The 25,883-nt window shown below is 30.3% G+C and overlaps 1 protein-coding gene across 3 annotated transcripts in view; it reads right to left on the bottom strand.

The window, feature by feature from the left end:
- LOC107442862 (anoctamin-5-like) overlaps positions 1-25,883 on the bottom strand; it is a 286,523-nt gene that overhangs the window by 23,736 nt on the left and 236,904 nt on the right. For all 3 annotated transcript variants that reach the window (XM_071181276.1, XM_071181275.1, XM_071181277.1), the window contains 4 exons: positions 22,257-22,311; positions 22,074-22,171; positions 21,126-21,265; positions 12,942-13,094 (listed from right to left, as the gene is read on the bottom strand). In XM_071181276.1, coding sequence (XP_071037377.1) covers positions 12,942-13,094; positions 21,126-21,265; positions 22,074-22,171; positions 22,257-22,311 — 446 coding nt within the window. The remainder of the gene's footprint in view (positions 1-12,941; positions 13,095-21,125; positions 21,266-22,073; positions 22,172-22,256; positions 22,312-25,883) is intronic.

The following is a 25,883-nucleotide window of genomic DNA, read 5'->3' as shown; positions in this document are numbered from 1 at the left end:
TTTTTGTGAAAGATCTATTCATAATTTTGGGAGTTTCAGAAAATAGGATAATGTTTTTGAGGTTTTGTGAAAAATCACAAAAAACAATGGTTTGTCCAGACTTTCTGTTAAAGGTCCTTCTTTTGTGAATTTTGGAAAAATTTTCTGGCTTCTGAATCTAAAACTAACTTAGAACAAGATTCTTTCTGCTTAGGCTCTGTTTTCAATGAATCAGGTCCTATTTTTTTCCAAACATGCCTTGTAGAATATGTTTTTAAGATGAAATAATGTGCGAAGTATTTGCTTCCTCGCTAAGTGTCTTATGAAAGATTTATTTTTACCATTAAATATTTTATAAAGGGTCAATTTTTACGATACAAAATTTTGTGATAACCTCATTAATGGAGAAAAATTATATCTTTAATTAACCCTTCAAGATGAATATCAATATTTTTAATACAGTATTAACAATTACATGATGGCAGAAGCTATCTTTTAAATTTCATGAAAAAATTTCTTTCTCCTTTTTAAAAAAAATTATTCATTCACACTCAAGTTTGATAAGAGTTATAGGATACCTCATTATAGTAACTAATGTTCATTGCTATCGAATTCAAAATGAAATAAATATGAGAAGACACAGCCAGCCTTGAGAAGGCATTTTTAAATTAAAAATTAATTGTTGATTTTACTTTAAATAATACAATGATCGGATCTTCACGTTAAAGAACTCAATCTTAATGGTTCGAGGGGATGACCTCAAATATGCTAATTAATTAGTGCAGACGATATTTTAAATTACGATATCAGACAATTTCTCTGAATAAACACGAATTTTTTTTGCCAAATTCGGAATTCTAACACTCAAAACATAGGGGTAGCTGCAATCTTGAAAATATGGTCTCAATAGTTTGTGTAGGGCAGTGTTTCCCAAAGTGTGGTACGCGTACCCCCAGGGGTACGGGAACAGTTTAGCGGGGGTACGTGTTCTTATGCGACACATCTTGCAGCAAACGAAAATTTCACAAAATTTTATTTAAAAGCAAAGCTAGCCATAAAAATTTACTATTACGTATTTTTCTATTGGCTATTTATTGCAGAGTTAACAGTTAAAAGTTAGGGGCATCAACAGCCAATTGTGATTTTTAACTTTTGGGCAATTTTTTTACAGTAAAAAATACATTCATTTCGTATTAGTGGTACATAGCGTTACGAAAAATTTAGAAAGGGTACACGAAAGTCATATGTTTGGGAAACACTGGTGTAGGGGAATGATCTAATGTTGGGACTCCATAATGTTAATTTTACTTTTTGTGTAATTCGTCATATCCCGATAAATTTCTAAGTGAATTGAAAGATTTTTATACACAACTCTTTTATCCAAAGATAATTTTATGCAGAAAATAAAATTTAGAAAAGATTTATTGTTTTTTATTATTCTATTTAAAAATAGTTATTTTAATAAAATTTTTTGAATTGTATGGTAAACAATCTCTTACATCATTTTTAACCATGTAATTTTTAATGAAGAAATAGAAAATTTAAGCAAAATCAGTCGAATAGCTCCTGGAAAGAAGACTTTTAAATATGTCTTATATTTGAAATTATTATTTTAGTAACTTAATAGTAACTGTTTTTTTTTCCACAATTTAAAAATACCAAAATGTATTTTTCATCTAATTAGAGCTTTAGGAAAAAAAAAATTAAATGAAAGAAACACATCTGCGTCAAAGGGTTAAATACTACTTTAACTTAAATTATTAGGAAATAATTGTATACAATTTATTCCATTATTCATTAAAAATCTTTATTTGGCGAGTCGCAAATATAAAACTGTTTTGATAAAATAATTTCTTTATTTTGGGAAATTGAATAGAAGTGCTTTTTAAATTTTCTTTTATTCTTTGAAATAAAACAAACTTTATAAAACTAGAATGTGTATGGAAGATGTTCGTTTGTCTCCAGGCATTTGAATAAAGTCAAACAATCCTAAAAGCAGAAATTTCTCCGAAATAGATGGCTTGAAAGCAGAGCCATTTTGCATTAAAAGCGGATAAATTTCTTCGAATCAGAGTGGATTTATAGTTTAGTGAACATTTCCTGGAGACTTTTGCTCCATTATCTGAATTTTAGAGAATGTCACATTTCATTAAATTAGAATTAAATCAGACATTTCTAACTCATTTAAATGCTAGTTGCTTCACGAAGCTATTATTAAAATGTATGTGTACTCTTATATGTTTGTAAGGGAAGATAATGATAAGTTTAATAATAAGAGTTTGATTAAAAACAAGTTTTAAACTTAGCTTATAAATAAGTTAATTATAAGTTAATTATAATTTATTCTTAATGATAAATTATAGGTAAATTAATAATAATTGTTGTTGTTGTCACCGGCCATTAATACAGAGGGGGCGTGATTCTTCTTGTTTTTCAGTGGTGCCATCTATGACCAAGAATTCGACTTCTGTCACACCCGTTTATAGGGCTGACCCACTCATACATTCACAGATCTCAATTTTGACTTGAACCAAAGAACTATCAATCTTCAATTCAGTACCCCCAGAAGTATTGATTTGTTATGGGAGCATGGAGAACTTTGTGACCCGACAGATTTAACGTGTACTAGTCACCATTTATTACACGGGGAGTCTTCTGCTGGCTGGATTCGAACTCCCGTTCTCTCAAACGTGAGTCCAGCGCCGTGCCAACCAGGCTATCTCGATTATTAATTCTAATTTATATTTATTAACTTTCAATAAGTTAAGTCCTTCTTTAGTTTACAGGGTGTATCGTAATAAACGTAACTAGAGGTCTTTGGGAATCATTTTCAAAGTTACAGTATAAAAATTTACACACTAGGCTACCTTAAATCATTATTTAAACCAGAAAAATATAAAAAATGTCATCAAAATCTGTTGTGCTTAAGGCGACAACATTATCAAGAAACAAAACATCAAGGATTTTTGATCGCAAGAGGAAGCTTTGCAAAGGTGAAATGCGATTATACGAAACAACTTGAAGTTTTAAACAGGAAATAAATTAGTTTTCATGTTTATAATACCGATTTTAAAATTATTTTTGTCTCTTCTTTCTTAATGCTTAGTTTGAGCACCTTCATTTCATTTTACTCAAGAGTCTTAATACCATATATTCGAGGAAATGATAAAATAGATACACTGTATAAGTTATGATCGTAAATAATTCTGAGTTAAAGTTTTTTTAAAATAATTTTCAACAACAGACTATCGGCATTCAAGTCTATTCGTTGACATCTGTAAACGACACCCAGACGAGAGCATCAAGCATTCGCGGTCTCATCGGCATAAGGCAACACCTCCTAGAAGAAAGAAGGCCTCAGCACGGATCAATTTAGTTTAACTGTATTCAATTTCCATGTTTAATAATTGACAAACAGCACTATTTCAATGTGCTCAATATCATAATTCTTGAAAATGGAGCTTGCTCCAACCCATTTGCTTTTACTATATGTCTTATTACTATATTTATGTCTACTTAGCATATGTCTTACAGATCAAGACAAATCAGTTGGTGGCTCTTCGGGCCAAATACTGACATCCAACGAATATCAAGCATCAAGCAAGCTGCATAGAGGGGGAAAATACCAAAGATGTCATTACGTTTGGACAACTAAAGGCTCAGATTTCCTGTTTATGGTAACCCATGTTGAGTCCTTCTCTTCTCTAAGAGGTATTGCACAAGGCCCGTGCCATACACGATTAGGAGAATCTCAAATTGGAAAGACCCGTGAGGAGACCCTTGAAAGAGATGCGTGAGCGAGCCAAAGGTACAAAGTCCAGAGCTTCTTCTTCTTCGTTAGCACTACAGCCTAGTGCAGGGCAAGGCTTTCTCAATTAGCTGCCTCCAGGCAGGGCGACTTTGAGCTAAATTTTTCCACTTGTTTATCCCAACAATTTTAAGTCCTTCTCAGCACTGTCCAACCATCTCGTAGCTGGTCTCCCTCTTCTAGTTCCTTCAATTTTCGAAAAAAGTAAGTTTTTAAACTGGGTCCAAATCTTCACGCCGAAAAACGTGTCCCAACCATCTGATCCTGTGGGCCTTAATAACCTTCAAAATATTAGGTAATCTATATTTATTGTATATCTCAAGATTATATAAACTTCTCCAAATATTATTTTCCTCAACTGCTCCAAAAATTGATCGAAAGATCTTTCTTTCAAAAATGAGTAGTCTATTTTCCTCTGTTTTATTATTTGCCCGGGTCTCGCTACCATAAAGAATAATTGGTCTGATTAAGGTTTCGTATAGATTTACTTTCGTACCAATGGAGAGGAATCTCGATTCCAATTGGTTCCTGAGACCAAAGTCGCACTTATTAGCCATCGAAAGTCTGTTCCTAACTTCAACACTTATCTCATTTTTGTTGGTAACTAGCGTACCCAGATACTTAAACTGGGTAACTCCTTCAAAGGTATAATTCCTAATTCTGAGTGACTGTACATCATGTACTCTAGAGCTTACTACCATCAATTTTGTTTTTTCTTCGTTCACTGCTAGACCCATAAAAGCCCAAAGTTACAGAGCGGGAATGTTTAATATGAAGTTTGCTAGTTCATCGAAGCTAAAGTTAAAAAATATTTCTAAGTTAAATATGAAAAAAGGCTCCTAGGCTTAAGATAAAAATTTTTTAATTCTAAGTTGAAGTTGAAAAAAAAGGAATAATCTTTTAAATATTGATTGGACTTTTTAATGTTACATAGTATGTGAAACTACAGTATATGTTAGCATATGAAACTATAGATAAGATCAAACTAAGGTAAACAACGTTTAAGAGCACAAAAAATATTTATAAATGCAGACAGCTGTTTCGGATGCTCAAAGGGCAACCTTCATCAGTGCAACAGAAAGAANAAAAAAAAAATTAAATGAAAGAAACACATCTGCGTCAAAGGGTTAAATACTACTTTAACTTAAATTATTAGGAAATAATTGTATACAATTTATTCCATTATTCATTAAAAATCTTTATTTGGCGAGTCGCAAATATAAAACTGTTTTGATAAAATAATTTCTTTATTTTGGGAAATTGAATAGAAGTGCTTTTTAAATTTTCTTTTATTCTTTGAAATAAAACAAACTTTATAAAACTAGAATGTGTATGGAAGATGTTCGTTTGTCTCCAGGCATTTGAATAAAGTCAAACAATCCTAAAAGCAGAAATTTCTCCGAAATAGATGGCTTGAAAGCAGAGCCATTTTGCATTAAAAGCGGATAAATTTCTTCGAATCAGAGTGGATTTATAGTTTAGTGAACATTTCCTGGAGACTTTTGCTCCATTATCTGAATTTTAGAGAATGTCACATTTCATTAAATTAGAATTAAATCAGACATTTCTAACTCATTTAAATGCTAGTTGCTTCACGAAGCTATTATTAAAATGTATGTGTACTCTTATATGTTTGTAAGGGAAGATAATGATAAGTTTAATAATAAGAGTTTGATTAAAAACAAGTTTTAAACTTAGCTTATAAATAAGTTAATTATAAGTTAATTATAATTTATTCTTAATGATAAATTATAGGTAAATTAATAATAATTGTTGTTGTTGTCACCGGCCATTAATACAGAGGGGGCGTGATTCTTCTTGTTTTTCAGTGGTGCCATCTATGACCAAGAATTCGACTTCTGTCACACCCGTTTATAGGGCTGACCCACTCATACATTCACAGATCTCAATTTTGACTTGAACCAAAGAACTATCAATCTTCAATTCAGTACCCCCAGAAGTATTGATTTGTTATGGGAGCATGGAGAACTTTGTGACCCGACAGATTTAACGTGTACTAGTCACCATTTATTACACGGGGAGTCTTCTGCTGGCTGGATTCGAACTCCCGTTCTCTCAAACGTGAGTCCAGCGCCGTGCCAACCAGGCTATCTCGATTATTAATTCTAATTTATATTTATTAACTTTCAATAAGTTAAGTCCTTCTTTAGTTTACAGGGTGTATCGTAATAAACGTAACTAGAGGTCTTTGGGAATCATTTTCAAAGTTAAAGTATAAAAATTTACACACTAGGCTACCTTAAATCATTATTTAAACGAGAACAATATAAAAAATGTCATCAAACTCTGTTGTGTTTAAGGCGACAACATTATCAAGAAACAAAACATCAAGATTTTTTGATCACAAGGAGGAAGCTTAGCAAAGGTGAAATGCGATTATACGAAACAACTTGAAGTTTTAAATAGGAAATAAATTAGTTTTCATATTTATAATACCTATTTTAAAATTATTTTTGTTTCTTCTTTTCTCAATGATTAGTTTGAGCGCCTTTATTTCATTTCATTTTACTCAAGGCTCCTAATACCATATATTCGAGGAAATGATAAAAGAGATACACTGTATAAGTTATGATCGTAGATATTTCTGAGTTAAAGTTTTTTTAAAATAATTTTTAACAACAGACTATCGGCATTCAAGTCTATTCGTTGACATCTGAAAACCATCAACGACAACCCAGACGAGAGCATCAAGCATTCGCGGTCTCATCGGCTTAAGGCAACACCTCCCAGAAGAAAGAAGGCCTCAGCACGGATTAATTTAGTATCCGACATAATAATTGCGCAGTGGCTACTAAGCTGCATAGAGACAGCGAGCAACCCGGCACGAGCGGTAACTACCGGGACGGCCGGGTCGCTGTGCTAGCAGAGCTACACTTATTACACAAACTCAATTCTAATCTTATATTGATTTTTTGTATATTATGTATATAGTTTGTAAATAATTTTCAGTGCTCATTTTAATTTAACTGTATTCAATTCCCATGCTTAATAATTGACTAACAGCACTATTTCAATGTGCTCAATATCATAATTCTTGAAAATGGAGCTTGCTCCAACCCATTTACTTTTATTATATGTCTTATTACTATATTTATGTCTACTTAGCATATGTCCTACAGATCAAGACGAATCAGTTGGTGGCTCTTCGGGCCAAATACTGAGATCCAACGAATATCAAGCATCAAGCAAGCTGCATAGAGGGGGAAATACCAAAGATGTCATTACGTTTGGACTACTAAAGTCTCAGATTTCTTGTTTATGGTAACCCGTGCTGAGTCCTTCTCTTCTCTAGGAGGTATTGCACAAGGCCCATGCCATACACGATTAGGACGACACGATTAAAGCTTCTTCTTCTTCGTCAGCACTACAGCCTAGTGCAGGCCAAGGTTTTCTCAATTAGCTGCCTCCTGGCAGGGCGACTTTGAGCTAGATTTTTCCACCTGTTTATCCCAACAATTTTAAGTCCTTCTGAACACTGTCCAACCATCTCGTAGCTGGTCTCCCTCTTCTTCTAGTTCCTTCAATTTTCGAAAAAGTAAGTTTTTTAACTAGGTCCAAATCTTCAAGCCCAAAAAACGTGCCCCAGCCATCTGATCCTGGTAGGCCTTAATAACCCTCAAAAAATTAGGTAATCTATATTTATTGTACATCTCATGATTATATAAACTTCTCCAAATATTATTTTCCTGAACTGCTCCAAAAATTGACCGAAAGATCTTTCTTTCAAAAATGAGTAGTCTATTTTCCTCTGTCTCATTAATTGCCCAGGTCTCGCTACCATATAGAATAATTGGTCTGATTAAGGTTTTGCATAGATTTACTTTTGTACCAATGGAGAGGAATCTCGATTCCAATTGGTTCCTCAGACCAAAGTCGCTCTTATTAGCCATCGGAAGTCTGTTCCTAACTTCAACACTTATCTCATTTTTGTTGTTAACTAAGTACCCAGATACTTAAACTGAGTAACTCCTTCTAAGGTATAAACCCCAATTCTGAGTGACTGTACAGTACTCTAGAGCTTACTACGATCAATTTTGTTTTTTCTTCGTTCACTACTAGACCCATAAAAGCCCAAAGTTACAGAGCGGGAATGTTTATTATGAAGTTTGCTAGTTCATCTAAGCTAAAGTTAAAAAATATTTCTAAGTTAAATTTGAAAAAAGGCTCCTAGGTTTAGGAAAATTTTTTTTTAATTCTAAGTTAAAGTTGAAAAAAATAGAATAATTTTTTAAATATTGATTGGACTTTTAATGTTACATAGTATGTGAAACTATAGTATGTGTTAGCATATGAAACTATAGATAAGATCGTTGATCTATAGTTATTCGTATATTGTCATTCATGATGTTTTTACATAGATTTCGTTTACTGCAATGAAAATTACAAAATATTTTAAAAACCATTGTTTGCTGATATAAATCTTTTGATTCCTTAGAATTATAATAACAAAACAAAGTTTACAATGCGCAGTAAAGCGGCGCACAATGCTAAGAAAAAATGTAATTTAAAAAAAAAAAAAAAAACGAATAATAATAATTTTTGATCCAATGGTCGGATCTTCATGTTTTAGGACTCAATCTTAATGGTTCGAGGGGGTAACCTCAAATGTGCTAAAAAATTAGTACATATGATATTTTAAGTTACAAAATTAGACTTCAATTATTATCACTTATCAGTACTTTTTCTGAAAAACACACTTTTTTTTCAACGGATTCGGATTTCTGACTGTTACGGTTTCAATGAATACGGATTCCTGACTCCCAAAATAACAGCTGCAATTCAGAAAATATGGTTCTCATCGTTTCGTCAGGAAAGCGATCCAAAGTTTAGACCAATAATGTTACTTTTACTTTTTTCGGATATCGCCATATCTCAAGAACATTTTAAGCGTATTGAACAATTTTTGTACACAATTATAAAATTCGTTTAACCCAAAATAATTGCATGCAAAAATTAAGTTGTAGTAAATAGTTATTATTTTTTACTATTTTATTAAATAACAGTCGAAAATTTTTTGAATTATAATGTATGAAATATTTTGTATCATTTTAATGTATGTAATTTTTCTTACATGGCAAAATAAAAACAAAATAGATTGAATACTTATTGAGAAATCGAATTTTTAAAAAAAGGCCAATTCGCTCAACCAATATTCAACCTATTTTGCTTTATTTTTTTATTTTGCCATGTAAGACTAGATAATTTTGAATGGTGTAAAAAAATGTATGCCTTACAATAAAATTTTTTAGACTGTTATTAAATAAAATAATAAAAAATAATGAATACTTACTGAAATTTATTGTTTGCATAGAATTATTTTTGGATAAAAGAATTATAAAATTTCTATTGTCAAATTAACTTAAAAAATATTTCGCAATATGACGAGCATGTTATCATTGCTGAAATTACTATTACTGAATTTTCCCAACGGAAATATTTGCTATTACAACATATGCACAACAATGAATACAAAATGTCTCTAAATAACATACACTATAACTGTCATTTTTGTTATTTAAATGAGAAAAAAACATTTTGTGAGAATTCTAAAAAATAGGCCATGAGAACAGAGCAATCAGCATAACTACTTTCATAACTACATTTATAACTATTCAGCATATTAAGAATCTTATTTCTTTGACGAATGTCTATGTTTTTTTTAATAAAGAAATACACAGATGAAATTTCTAAAAATTTGTCAATAACGGCTCTTATTTGATTTGCTAATTCGCAAAATGGAACGCAGGAACTTTCGTGACCTGCTCAATTCTTATTCAATTATTGTGGAGACTGCTTTTAACTTGAGTGAGTTAGTGTTATAGCACGTAGTTTCTTTCGAAAATTGCTCAGAAGTGGAGACTGTTTCTGTCTTCGGTTAGTCATGATTGAGTTATAATGCTATTTACTGAACAACAGTAGAAGAAGAATAATCCTGAAAGAGTTCAGAATACAAATTCAATAAGCATTATCAGAATTCTAGAGAGAGCTGCCAAATTTTCCTAGAATGAAAATATGTTTTCCTAAATGAAAATATGTTAAGTCGATATATGGATTGAGAAAAAAATATGGTCAAAACTACCGAATTATGGTAAAATTTAGAGTGTTTCTGGCTCTATAGGAATACCAAAAAGCTCAGTAAATATTGATTTTGGAAAAATTAACAATAAAATATAGTTTTATAATGTGAATGATAAAAATGGAAATTTTTTAAAAATTTTAGCGCGATACCTTATGGTATTAAAATTATTTATTCGCAGAAATTTACTTTTCTATTTTGTATTTTTTACTAAGTGTCTGGTAATAAAAGATATAATTTTGAAAACCAGAATTTCCAGCAAACCATTATCATATGGACGCAAATATTACCAAATGAATGATTTAAATACCGTAAATTTTTTTAAAACCAAAATTATGTTGTTTTTTTTAGCAGAAATGTCATTACTATTCAGAATGGTATGTTTAATGCAATTTTGACAATTTTGCAATGAACGTCTAGAGAAAAGAATAAGAAATACTTTTTTGTTATAATTATAAGTGGCAAAATGCAAAAGTTGAATAAAATCGTCTGAATAACTTCTGACTAATAAAATTTCAAGAAGATCAGATTTCAGTCAATTTCTTGACGTTTTTCATTTAAAATTACACAAATAAAAATCATGAAAAATTTACAAGTCATTACAGCAAAATGAATTTTGGACCATTAAGTAATAAAAATACTAAATGATTATGAATTTTTTTTCATGGAAACTTTCTTTGCATAAGTGAGTATTGTCAATAATTTTCAGATTTTCTCAAATATATTCACATATTTGTCAAAATATATAAAAATAGTAATTAATATCAACGGGTTTATACCAAAAATTAATCAGCATATTTAAAATAAGTCTTTCCGTAGTACGTGAATTAGTAAATCCAACCATTAAATCAAAAGCTATTAAGGTGACCCGTTGTTTTTATTTTGAGTGCTACTTATAGTATTAACTTTATCAAGCATTGTATGATGTATTTTGCAAAGGACTTGTATAAGATTCATGTTTACTACTTTGTTAGATTATTTATAAGTAATATTGTTAAAAATTAAATTGCATTTTTTACATAAATGATTAGGGCCGGGGTAGCTTGGTCTGTAGGGAGCTGGGCCTATGTCCGAGAGTTCATGGGTTCGAACCCAGCCAGCCGAAGACTCCCCGTGTAGTAAAGTGACTGATGCGCGTTAAATCTGTCGAGTCGCAAAGGTTCTCCATGTTCCCATAACAAATCAATACCTCTAGGGGTACTCGATTGGAGATCGATCGTTCTCTGATTCAGGTAAAAATTACGTGGATGAATGAATGGGTCCTCCCTATAAACGGGTGTGACGTATGGTGTGGCAGAAGTCGAATTCTTGGCCATAGGTGGCGCCACTGGAAAACAGGCATACGTCAACAACAACAACATAAATGATTAATATTTAAAAGACTGTCCCATTTTTTCTTTTGCCTAAAATTTTCGTGGAGAAAAAAATCCTTTTACGAAGATAATTTCACGTTTAGAGTTTAACTCTAATTATGTTTGAGTTAGCGTTAACTTAAAGAAGTTTAGTTAAAATTTATATTCGGTATGGAAAACATATGACGCAATTATTTAAGGTATCCAACTGGGTAAAAATCAGCAATTTTTACGAAAATTTAAAATTTTTTTATCGTCTATATTTGAATTTTTGTACATTAGCTTTCTAAATCACTTTAAAACTTTGTTTTCCTGTTTTTAGAGTAAAACGTATAGTAGTTTTTTTGCATGTTGACTGAAAAAACGGAATACCAATTGCATACTTTCAATGCATTTTCAGTCGAACGCTGAATTTCGAAAATATTTTTATGCGAACACACATTACGAAAAAAAAGTTTATTATAGAATTCTTTGAAACTTTGAATATTGATCATGTATAATGTTAGCTATGTTTTGAACTGAAAGCTAAGTATAAATTTTTTTTATGCTTTAAGTAATATATTTTGAACTTCTTTTCAAAATTCAATATTAAACAAAATACTTAACTCTGTTTCATTGTATATATGAAATTTCATATAGATTTTAATTCAAAACCAAGTAGCTATATTACTAATCTAGAAAAAAAATTGTTATAATATTTATGCATTATAGTTTGTTGCAGAGCTGCTAGAGGAACATAAAAAACTAGTAGCTCTTATGTTTAAATTATTGCTCTTATTTTAATTTATACATTTTTAATATAAATTTTTAAAGTTTACTTTAGATTAAAAATTGGACCCCTGCTTATCAAAAATGAAATTAAGATTTTAATTAATACTGTTTGAAAACAGTCGGTTGAACCTAGTTGGATACCCAAGCAACGTTGGACGTGATTAAAACTTGTTTTGAAAATGTATTAGGCTGTTAAAATAGTTCTGCCACTACCTTGCAGAAAGATCTCGTTTAGAGCAATAACGAATTTAAAACCTAAGTTCAGTTTCATCCAAAGTGATTTAGAGCTTATCGATGAAAGTTTAAACTAAGAACACCAAAAAACAACAACAAAAAATGAAAATTCATAAAGTTGAAACTTTCGCAAGTGTTGTAGAATTTTTTTAACAATTTAATAATTAACTCCCATGATTTGGGTGCTTAAAATAACTTTTAGGTTAGATAAATTCATAGACTAAAATAAATCCATGGACTAAAAAAATCTACAGTTTAAAAAAACCTCAAAGCAGTAAATATGAAACCATTTGTAGAAAATATTTGATTTTGGGAACAAAAAATATCATTAAATGAGGATAGAAACATGCCAGTTTGACTAAAATTTAAAATATTTATAACAAATAATTGCAGATGTTAAAATTACTTAACTCTAATCTCAATAAATAATAACAATTATTGACAATTTTATGACAGGTTATTTTTCTGGTATATAAAGATTTTCCAGATTCTTATAAAAAATTGAAACTTTCTCTGACTATTCCCTGCTTTTTAGAGTTCAGCAACCTGACTATTCCAGATTTTTCCTGCTCTGCGTGGCCAGTGGGAACTCTCATATATGTTCTATTCGAATAGTAATATTTATGTATAATCTTTTGATTAGTAACGTAACGCTTACAAATAAAAAAAAACAATAAGTTTAAGTAACATTATTACTTACCGATATTCGGTACTCGTGCAGATAAAGGCCTTCTGAGTTGTGTAACATACTTGTAAGCATCTAATCGGATTTCAACGATGTTATTCAAAAGGGCAAACAGTGGAGCAAGCGGAAAAGCAGCAACAAACAATGTTACAAATCCAAATTGTATGACTGAAAAAGAGAAATTTGCTTCAAAACAATTCATTTAAGGCCGCTGATAATTCATTTAATAATAAAATCAGTTTATACCATCAAAGCGTAGAACTAACTATTATTTCAACATCGATTAAAAATATTTTGTTTTTAGCAAAAAACTCTTTTTGGAAATTTTGACGACTTTAGATAAGTTTGTGAAGGAAAATTTCAAACTTTGTTTTGAGCCGAGACATTGCGACCAATTTAACGAATAAAACTCACTAACGAGGAATTCGTTAAATCGGGATTGAACTGTATTATATTTGCAAACAAATTGAAATAATCCAAGGAAAAGACCAAAGATTAGGTCAAGACCTAAGATAATATCAATATCCTAAGAAATAGCTTTCATAGTTGATAGAAATTACAATTTTTAAAGATAAATTTTAAAAAAAATAATTTAAATATGACTTAAACCACTAACAGTTGAGTAGTGATCACTAACTATCTTTCTGCCAAACCCCAACCAGCCTGATCAAATTGCTTTTCTTCTTTAAACTTAGAAGATTAAAGTTTATTCTTAATATAAATGGAATTTTCCCCTCAAATAAGTGGATAGAAACCACTATCAGCATTTTAGTTTGATAAAGTTATTTTTGACTTGTGGGATAAAAAATTTTTTTAAAATAAGAGTGGGACTTTTATCGCTTAACCGAATTTAGCAATTGCGAAAAGTATTGCAGTTAAACTTAATTAAATTTGAAAAAAATCATTTACTAACCAGGAAAATAAAAAATGTTTCTGATACATAATTGAGACTTTTACGATGAACAAGTGAGTAGAAACGATTAATTAACGGTAATTTAATTAAACTTTACACAGTTGGAAAAAGCCTTTTTGACTTAGAGAGAAAAAATGTACAAAAGACACAATTTAAGTACAAGCAAATGGTAGAAGTCATTGGCAGCATATTAGGCAAATCATAGCCAGCTTGAATAATTCGTATGTTAGCTTTTTAGCTTCCATGTGCAAGACAAACATTTGAAAAAAAAATAAAAATAAATAAAAAAGGGCTACCCTGAATAACTTTTGAGCCAATGACCGAAGTCTTCATGTTCTAGATTTCAATTTTGTAGGTTCGAGGGGTTGACCTGAAATATACTAATTAATTAGGACCGACGATATTTTTAAGTTACGAAAATGTACTTCCTTTAAATAAACACACCCTTTTGATAGATTAGTATTTCTGACCTATGAAATATAAGGGGTATCCGCTATTTGGGAAATATAGTCCCAATAGTTAGATCACGAGAGCGGTCCAAAGCTTACGCCTCCTTAAAAATTTAAATATACAACTTGTTTAAAATTCGATTTCTCAGAAACTATTCGACCGATTTCCCTCAAACTTCGTATTTTCCCATTTAAAATTACATTGTTTGAAATGAGGTAATAAATTATATACCTTACAATTTTTTAGTAAAACAATAAAAAATCAAAGCTTAACCCCGTCCGGCCCCCGTCAAGGGGCATCCGGAGAATACTGTAGGCTCTAAGTACGCGTACGTGACCTCTCAGCAAAAGAAAAAGAGGATTCAAAAAGGTAGGCCTGGTGGCGATTCATGGCAACACCAGAAGGCCTCAAAGAATTTAGTGAAATGTTAGAATTAACAATAGTAGTTACTCAGAAAATAGAATTTAGGAGTTTGAGTGTTCAAACATAATAGGCGAGGCATCAATTAAAATAAAAAAATAAAATAAAACATTGAAAAAAGGTAACAAACATATTGTGATGATGAAAAGTACCAGAAAAAACAATAAAAAATAATAAATATTTACTAAAATTCATATTTTTCTATTTTTTGCAAGGAAAGTTTGGATAAACGAATTCTATAATTATGTTCAAAATTTTTTTCAATTCGCTAAAAAAAAAAAAGTTCTTGAGATCTGGGGAAAATGAAAAAAAATAAAAAAATAAAATTGGTAATAACATATCCAAACTTTGGATCGCTCTTCTGATCAAAAATTATGGAGTCCATATTTCTCAGATTGCTGCTGCCCCCTATATTTTATAGGTAAGAAATCCCAATCCGTCGAAAAAAGGTGTGTTTTTTCAGAGTTCCGTTCTTTTGCTCACTATATATTTTATTTAAATGAAAAAAAGAGGAAATAATACTTTTAGAATAAATCGATCAACAATGTATAATTTATTCAAAAATTTTTTTGCATGAAGAAGTTTTCTGTATGAAAATAAACTCAGTTGTTAAAATAGTGTCGGAATAAAAATAATTATGTATGGATTAAATTTAAGCTAACAAATGATACTTCGGCACGTGTATTGCAAAATATATTTTAAATAAAAAAAATGTTTTAGTTTAAAACATTTAAATGGTTTAAATGTTTTAAATGAATGTAAAAAAAAGTTTCAAGACAGTAATTAAAGGTACAAATGATACTTCGGCACGTGTATTGCAAAATATATTTTAAATAAAAAAAATGTTTTAGTTTAAAACATTTAAATGGTTTAAACGTTTTATATGAATGTAAAAAAAGTTTCAAGAGAGTAATTAAATGTACAAATGATACTTCGGCACGTGTATTGCAAAATATATTTTAAATAAAAGAAATGTTTTAGTTTAAAACATTTAAATGGTTTAAACGTTTTAAATGAATGTAAAAAAAAGTTTCAAGAGAGTAATTAATGCTAAAAGCTTTTTAAAAATGTAAAGTAGAACCTTGAAAGTTGTTCTATTATAATGAAGCTCTTACTCTCAATATTTTTTTCATTATTTATATTTCTTACTTTCTTTTTAAATAAGTAAAAGTTAATGATTACGAATTTTCCATTAGCTCTGATTGTAGCTATTAAAAGACTCACATTATTTAGTTGAGCTTATTGTCTGAGCAAATGCGTGGGTTTTATAAATAAAAATATGTTAACAGTTAAGAATAGACGAAAAAATTAAGTATTCGAAAAAGAATCTATTAATTAAAACTAATTGCATATATCCAATGCTTTTTCACTTAGAAAATACTTAAAGTATAATTAATAATCTATAGTTATTTAATTTTAGAAAGTTTCAAAGTTTCAGGGGCACTTAATATTAGTTTTATGCTTTCAGGTGATTTAAGTTTTATAATTTCAGATATTAGTTTAGGTTCAGAGTCAAGTGCATCACATGTATATACACCGAAGAGTCATTACATTATGACCACCTTCCATCTATAATAATGGGCTCGCCCAGGTTATCATGGTTTCTCGCCCTGGAACAATGTTTTCATGGGGCACATTAGGACCCATAATCCTCATAGACCAATCTCTGACGTCTGCAAGCTACTTGAACATAGCTGCAGACCAGGTTCACCCATTCATGGCAACAGTTTTTCCTGCTAGGGATGGTGTTTACCAACAGGATAATGCACCATGTCATAAGGGTCAAATCGCCGAGGAACATTCCAGTGACTTTCAAGTCACGTCTTGGAACCCAAATTCACCTGACCCTAATCCAATCGAGCATTTGTGGTCCTTCTTGGAAAACCAAATTCGTGCTGCCACGCTACCCCCTCACAATGTGAGGGAATTGCAGGACCAGTTGGTGAGCGCTTGGTACCAGATACCTCAGACTACCTATCAGCACCTTGTGGAATCAATGCCACGGCGGGTGCTAGCAGTTTTGAGGGCNACGATTATATCCGCAAAAAAGAGTGCTTTCTAATATTGTATCAATATAGCCAAAGCAAAATATATATATATATATATATATCAGTTTTACAGTCTCAAATGAACCGGATAATAGTTTTTTCAATTTTAGGTGTTAGTATCTTCAGTGTGGGTGTATCAGATATTAGTTTTCGATTTCGGATATATCAGACATTAGTTTATGTTTAGAGTCAAGTGCACCAGATATAGATATCAATCTTATAGTCTCAGGTGAATCAGATATTAGTTTTACAGTTTCAGGTGTATTAGATATTATCTTTAGTGTCAGGTGCACCAGATATAGATATCAATTTTGCAGTGTCATGTGTATTAGATAGTAACTTTAATGTTAGGTGTATCACATATTAGTTTTATAATGTCAGATATATCACATATTAGTTTACAGCGTGAGGTGTTTTGGATATTAGTTTAAAAGTATCAGGTGTATCAGTTATTAATTTTAGAGTGTTAGGTGTATCAGATATTAGTATTACGATTTCAGACGTTTTAGATGTAAATTTTATTGAATTACCAAATTACAATATATATTTAAACGATAAAATTAAGTTTATATTGATTAAGGGGTTTGAGTAATTTTTATACGTCATGGCTGCAAGTTTCGCCAATTTTTCTATAGCGCTTTGTAAATATTTTTGTTTATGAGTGTTCATTTTTTTCAGGATCCACTGCATCGATATAGTTAATGTGTGATAAATATAATGCATGCTGTGATTTCGGCAGTAAGTTTAGGAGCTTAAAAATAATTTTTTTTTAGTTTAAAACTCTTCAAACCCGATAGTAAGCTACAGGAAGGAAGGCCAGGAAGTACTTCTTTACTGGACCTAGTAAGATAAAAATATTAGGCCGTTCCGTTTCACAATGCAACCGTTAAACAGACCGAGCGAATGCTACAAAATATCTATTTCTAAAAGTAGATTGGTTTGAAATGAAATGAAATTTCTGTTTATTATTTTATTGAATTTTATTTATCTCTCTCAAGGTCTTTGTTTTATAAGATAACTCTTGCGTTGATGTCAAACATAACAAAAAAATTAAGAGGAGATTAGTAGTTGCCAGACATAGAACGTGATATTTAAATTGATTTCCTTTTTAAAAAAAGCAAAAAATAAACTTAATTTAGGAGACTTAAGCGTTATAAAACCATTTCCAATTCGAAAGTTCTTTAATGATATAAAGTTATCGTTACATATCGTTAACATGTAAAATTACATCTCATTTTTTTCTTATTGTTGAGTCCCATAATCTTTTTTCTAAGTTTAATTTTTTCGTTTAATTAATCTCCTAAGTTTAATATTTTTAAGTACTGTCGATTATTTTTCAAATCAATGTAATTATTAATTTCGTTTTTGTTACGTCCAATATAGTATCAAAATTTTCTGACATAAATTACAATAATTTTATATTTCATCAACTAGAACGGCCATTAATTTTTTTTTTTTTAATATCTTCTTGTGAGAAAATAAAGAATAGCGAGTGAGAAGCAATCACATGGGATGGCAAGCGGAGCCAGCTGTGCTGCCTAGTTCATATAAAATTGATGAGTTTAGTTGTGTTTTGAAAAAATATTTATAAATGTCTACTTTCTCTAATTGCGTGTGGGTGAGCCGTGGTGGCTCAGCGGATAGAGCGTTTGCCTCCTAACTAGGTGAACCGGGTTCGAAACCCAGCTATGGCTGGTCAATACGAATTTCGCCCTAGGCTGATACCGACCACAATGCTGACGTAAAATATCCTCAGTGGTAGATGGATCATGGGATAGAGTCCCTCTGCTGTCAAGCTAACAGTGGGAGGTTTTCGCTGTTTTCTTCTCCACGTAACGCAAATATGTGTTCGTTTTATCAAAAAGTCCTCCGCGAAGGCGAATTTCTCCAAATACCGGAGTTTCTTGTTGTTCTGGATTGGGCTCAAAATTACAAGAATGCGAAGTTGAACATTGGTAGTCGTGAACCAAAAATTATTAAGTAAAATTTCGAGTGTGTGTTTTTTAGTATTTGCCATTATTCCAAACCCGAAAATATGTCTTAATTATGTTTCAGGAACAATTTTAATCCAGTAAATGTGCTGCAAGTGCTTTTGAAACTGTTTCAATCATGTAATTCTGGCATTATACCGTTTTAGTTAAATATAAAAGATGTTTGGCGAGTTTCATTGAAATGTCGTCCCTGGTAAATATTTAATCCTTAAAATATTTGCTAATAGATAAGTGAAAATAATTGAAAAGTGCACAAAATGAAATGATTTTACAACCATATTTTTATCATTACTGAATACGGCTCACTGCAGAAGTTTTTTTCGTGATGGTAAGTCAATACATTGCAAGTAAGGATTTTTTAATGCCTTCATAAGGTTTGATTAATTAATTTAATGATGATCAGTTTTCTTACGAACATTTGACCCTGTAACTTATTTATCAAAACACTATAAATACTGTGCAGAAATCCTGATAAATTGATGTTACTAGTACACATTGTATTAAAATTTGAAGCAAATCAGTTGTACTGCTAAGAAAACTCTATTTAATATTTACGAAACCTTTACTTTTAATTTATAATGCATCCACTCCCCTTTAATCTTAATGTTTTTTCTCTTTTCTTTTCAATTATGTAAAGTAGAAAACTTTCATTTAAAAAAAATGGATCTTTGTTCGTAAGTATAACACTTTAGAAATAAATGCATAGGTTGGACAAAATAATAGAAACACTTCTATACTAACTCGTTCTTTTTATAATTCTCAAGAAATTCTGAGAGAATTATTTTGAAATTTAAGAAGCGGTTTGATCATCCCATTTCTCATACACATTAATAAAGTTGAAAGCTTTTCGAGATTTGAGGAAACGACAATAAATTACGAACAAAAACAAAAATGTTTTTGAACGCCCTATTCGATAAGCTTGTAATTGATGTAAATTACGTTGATTTTCATGGCATAAAATTTCGCAAACCTTCTTAAATATTCATGGATCAAGCTTAAATATTCATGGAGATATGGTTGTTTTCACATAAAAAAAATAGTTTTTACTTACGTTTTCTTACTATAAATGCAGACAAATCTTATAAAAATAAACAAAATGCATAGACCTTTTAATTAATATTAAAAATATTTTAAAATTTGAAAAAAAAATTCGTCAAAAATTGCAGAAGATATGAGTATTTAAGGTAATATTTCATACAGCCATTAAAAATATTTAATTTTTTTTTGGTTTGCAATCGTATTTGGTATTTTATGAAAAAAGTTCGATTTGAATGTCTTGAAAATTTAAAAAATTTCTAATAATTCTCGAATAAATAAAATTTCGTTTGATAACTTGAAAAGAAATCTTTGAATAGTAAGGGATTTTCCAAAAATTTAATTTTGTTTTTTTTTAAACAAGATTTATTAAAAATGGCATCACCATTATTTAGGACCACACCCTAATAAATTATGTTTTTTTCCCAATACCATCACATTTTGTTGTCCGGATCACCATTTTAGGGTATTATTTTTTATTATGAAATTTTGTTTTATGATATAAAAGGAAATTTGTTGAAAACCCCTTGTCATTTAAAGCTGTTAATAAAAAAGCATAAAAGCTATTTGTAAGTTTGCTAAAAACTTTATAAATTTTCGAGATATTCAAATCGAATTTTTTTCATAAGTTACCAAGTATGATTCTACCACGCATTAGCAGTATGAGAGGATTACTTTAAATACCCATATCTTGCGCAATGTTTTTAGATTTTGTTGTTATATTTTAAGATAATATTTTGGTTATTAATTACTCTAAACTTCTTAGAATTCTAGAATTAAAAATTTCTCTAAAAATTATGTTTTGAACTTTTTTCACAAGTTACCAAGTATGATTCTAAACCAAATTTAAATTTGCAGAAAAGTAAGTAAAAAAAAATGCTTTTTTATAAAAATGTCACTGAACATAAAAATGTTTAGAGCTACAAGTTTACTGCTGTATTTTTTGGCATAGGGTGTTCAAAAGCATCCTTTTACAGTTGTAATTTACGGTTGGTCCCTCAAACCACTAAATTTGATTTGTATGAGAAATCGAATGAGTTATCCAAATATCCAGCAGATACTATTTCACATTAAACATTCCTTAATAAGACTTATAAAGTTTTAAATTAATTCGCTAAGTATTATTGGAGAAAAGAAGTTTTTAAAATAATTCGCTAAGTATTTTTTGAGAAATATGAACAAAATAAATGTGTTACTATAAGAGTGTTTCCATTATTTTGTCCTACCCCTGTATATGAAAATTCATGTTTAAACAAGTATACTCAATATATGGAGCATTATCTAAACAGTAATTAAACTGTGACTAATATTGGCGTAGATAATGAGAAATCAGTTCCCTTACCCATTTCCAGATATTCATCAAACAATGCCATATGATCACATTCGAGTAAATTATAATCGATTTCCCAACGAGTGGTGGCCTTTCTGTCTTTTGGACCATCCCTTGTTCTCCACCAACGTTTCCACCAATTCATCACTTCCCTAGGAAGAAAAAAAAGAATTTTTTTTTGTTTTCTTTCACTACTTTATTCTTCTTATGGTGCATGAATATATAATCAATTGCAACAAGAATGTAAAAAAATAAATATTCAAATAAATAATACGGTTCATGTAAGACTATGGTTAGCAATTGAACATTTCGTGAAATAAATTTTAAATTATGACTTTTCTGAAGTTTTATTACTCAGAAATTATTAGATGTATTTCAATTAAATTATGTATTGTGTCATTTAAAATTAAAAGAAAAAACACCTTACAATTTAAGTGCTTTCGATCGTTGTTAAATAAATGGACAAATTTCAATAATCGCATTTTGCATAAAATTATCTTTGGATAAGCGAGTTTCAGTTTTAGGTGAAAAGTTCTATTGATTCACTTGCATAGTAGCAAAATTATGACAGAAAAAAAGTAAGAAATTAAGTTAGCGTTATAAGACTAAAATAAATTTTTAATGTAGCTATAATTTTAAGTCTGATTTCGCAACCTAAAATATTGTCTGTATTAATTAGATATGATATTTCAGGTTAGTTTCTCAAACCACTGCTATGACATATTTGTTGGTGAAAATTTGATTACTAGATCAAAAGTAGTTAATGTGATCCGCATTTATTTTATTTAGCGAAATGTGTATGCATAGATAACTTTCGTAGATCAAAATATTGTTGAACTAGCAGTTTTATCCTAATTTGAAAAAGTTTCACTTGAAGCAGTCACTTAAGACAAATAACTAGTCACAAAATAACAAAATAAATTAATTTAGTTCAACGCATTGTTGTCAAATATTACTTACGCCCAAGAAAGCTCTGAAATATTGTTCAATATTTGTTTTCCAACCATTATAATTGCTAACTGAACACACACTTCAAAAAGGCATCCTCCAAGCTCACACTGAAATAAAATACATATTAGTAATCTGATCAAATTATTTAAGTAGATAAATAAATAAAAATTGCAGAAAAGAAGTTCAGCGTACCTGATCTTGACGATAACCAAATAAAGTAAACGTTTTTCCTGGATGACCAAAAAATCTGCAAAAAATTATAAGTCTTTGAGATAGAGACATGTACAAGAAATTTTTATTTTATTTTATTGAATCAACAAAAGTTATGATCATATTAAAGCATATCATTAGATATACTACATGTAATGAACATGTTTTGGCAATTTCAAAAACAAAGAAAACAATTCTGACAACCTTCACTAAAAGAATGTTTAATATACTTTTAAATTTTTTATTCCTGCAATAAATACCCTTTATTCTGAAAAACTGTAAAAATTGCGGATAATAAAAATGCCCTAAGTAAAAAATTCTGGAATTCCAATAAAAAGTAGTACTGGCATTCTGAGTACAGCATCTGTTCTTACCTTAAAATTTTATGCAGTAATATTCTTTATTTACAGTGATTTTACAGTAAATTTTACTGTGAAAATTATGGTTTATCAGATTTCTCGTTCCGTACATTTTTACAGTCAAAATTTACCAGCACTCAAGGTGCCAGTATCTTTTATTTCATTCTATTCTGGAACTATTTTACTGTGTAATTGCAATATATGAGCATAAAATTGAGTTACGGGGAACCAGGCCAGAAAGGCCAAGCAATATATTTTATTTTTATTTCGTAAGCATCGTTGAGCAGCCGACTCAATTCTTACTGCAAATGCTCAACTCCGAAGACTTGTAATTTTGAACTCAACCCAGAAGTGTATCAAGTAGTGGGAGAAATTTGCCTTTGTGTAGGATTTTATAGTGAATAGAATTCAAGAACTTTTCCTAATGTTATTGCAATATATGAACATAAGCAAAAAAAAAGATCTTTCAATTCTTTCTATTTATTTATATAGATATGCTACATATTTAGAAAACATTTATGTGTACGCACAAAGTAATAGTTGGTTTGACACTGTTATCGGCGTAACTCAAATAATTAAAATAACTCAATTTAAATTTAAGTTCATTTAGAAAATAATAAGATTGAGTATTATAATTCATTTTGAAAACTATCACATTTGACATAAAAAATTTAAATTTAATCAAAGTAAAATTAAATGAAATAATCGTTTTAAGAATAATTTTATGTGATGTCAAACTAACGAAATATATTTAAACAATAATTTCATTTTCAGCTCAAGCATTTATTGAGAAAATGAAAATGAGTTGCTTGTGCTTGCAAACAATTTATATTCAAGAAATATAAAATAGATTGAATCGTAAAATTTTATGTATTTTTGGGCAGAAATTTGGATTTTATGAATATATTTATGATATTTACTCTTATCATTTCAGATTTTATTGCTAAAAGGTGTGGGGTGATTTATACCTAATCCACTTTAGGATATTGGGGTTTTATTTATAAACAAAATATTTGAAGGTACAAATTGTCGTTCTGATTCACACTGGTTATTTTCCAAGGAATTTAGCTAACAAATATTTTTTCGATCACCAAAGGTAATTTTTTCGAATTTTATCTTAGACAATATTTAAAACATAGTTTTGAATTTACTTTCTTTTAAAACTTTTTTTTTTCGTTACGTTTTAGAAGAGTTGCATATTTTCATTATTATTAAATTGCCCAACATTTAGCGATTTAATGCAGGGTGGTTTTGGCAGGTCTTTGCTGAATTATGCCCCCTTGGTGAAGATACTTTTAGTGAGAGTTTTGGTACATAAAAGTTTGTATAAATGTATAACATAATTAAAGCATTCCCGCAAAATCCGGATAAGGGTCAAGGGAGCCGTGGTGGCTTAGGGGATAGAGTGAGCGCTTTCCAATGCGGTGAACTGGGTTCGAATTCCAGTGATGGCTGGTCGATATGAATTCCACACTCGGCTCGCACCGACCACAGTGCAGAAATATATATTAAGGGTAGACGGACCATGGGTTAGAGTCCCCTGGGCGACAGGCTAACTGTGGAAGGTTTTCGTGGTCTTCTTCTCCATGTAACGCAAATGCGGGTTAGTTCCATCAGAAAGTCCTCCCCGAAGGCAAATTTTACCCAATGCTTGATCCAGGAGTTCTCTCGTTTTCTGGATTAGAAGCCGTAAACTCAAAATTTGGGTCGGCTGTTCAACGACGGTTATGACATAAAACAAGATAAGGGTCAATGGGTCATAGTGGATAAGGCTCCAGACTTTCATGGACAACGGTAAAACTGCGATAATTTGGTCAACATTGCGAACAATGTTTCATTTACTTTCCAATCAAACTGGCGCCCATCGATCTGAAGCTGGGAGGAAGGGGGGTTCAAGTCGCTATTGAGACTCGAACCCTAGTCCTTTATTATTACAGCTAGGTGCCCTTAACCCCTGAGTCATCGTGATAATTTGTGGTTATAATGTATGCGTTTAAAAGGAGTGTTACGGACGATTTCACAGATCTTACAGTGGTTAGAGTACTTTTTCTCCTTGAAGCGGGACAATAAAGAAACTAACAGTTAAGTTAGGACAATATGTTTGGCATGAAAAATAGCGGAGCTAGACAAGACTTAGAAAAGAGTGTTTCATAAAATTTCGATGAAATAGCTTTTAAGTTCTACTAAAAGCGTTTCGACGACAGCAAGCAGGAAGTAGAATACAGAGATTTGTCTTCAGCATCATAACTTCTGCATCTCTATTTGACAGTCCGATTATTCGTACACGGAAAAAATATTCTGGTAAAATTACCAAACTGTAAGGTAGTGACATTTCTGGTAAAAAAATCCCATAATTCTGGTTAATAAAACCAAAATATGCGGTAATTAACCCAATTATTTGGTAACAGTTTTCTGGAAATTCTGGTTTTTGAAATTATAATTATTATTACCACATATTTAGTAAAAAATACAAAACTGAAAGCTAAATTTTACCGGATAAACTGTTTTTATGTCATGCTGCAAGCTATCATGATAAAGTTACCAAATTTTACCACATTTATCAAATTTCATAACATAATATGAAGTCCTATATATATTTATTTGTTGATTCTAACAAAATCATTATCAAAGCACTTCGGTAAAAATTACCGAGTTTTTTAATGTTCCCATAGAGGCAGAAACACGGTAAATGCTTCCATATTCTGAAAGTTTTGCTCATATTTCTTTCTCAGTGCACTAAAATTATTGTTTCAAATTCAGTTTAGGTTTTCTTTTGCAAATAAATGTTTTCATAGCGGTGGGAAAAATTGGTAGTTGCCCTAAAAGTTTTACAACTCAGAAACTGTAATCTTAACTGGGAGAGAAAATGAATTGTTTTAAAGCTAAATTTAGCGTTGACACTTAAAAATGCCTTGACATTTTTAAGTGTCAACGCTTAAAATGACTCTTAAAAAATTTTATTCTGTTCTTTAGAATACTATGCTGAACAAGGGGTCATATACTTTTAATTATTTGATACCCCCGAAAACATTTTATAATCACTTGATACTACATTACATTTACATTTAGATGAGCTACATATACACAGTGTTTTAAATGAACTGTTGAAAAATTCTGTCTTTCAGTAGAAATCAGATGTTAGAAATTTACTCAGAAATTCTACTATCGAATATATTCAATTCAGAATAATCATATTATAATCGCAAGGATTTTGAATAACAAAAAAATCATGTAACTAAATTAAAAAAAA

The sequence above is a fragment of the Parasteatoda tepidariorum genome, chromosome 5 (genome assembly GCF_043381705.1).
Source record: "Parasteatoda tepidariorum isolate YZ-2023 chromosome 5, CAS_Ptep_4.0, whole genome shotgun sequence".
NCBI classification, from domain to species: domain Eukaryota; kingdom Metazoa; phylum Arthropoda; class Arachnida; order Araneae; family Theridiidae; genus Parasteatoda; species Parasteatoda tepidariorum.
This window is presented reverse-complemented; position numbering and strand designations above follow the sequence as displayed.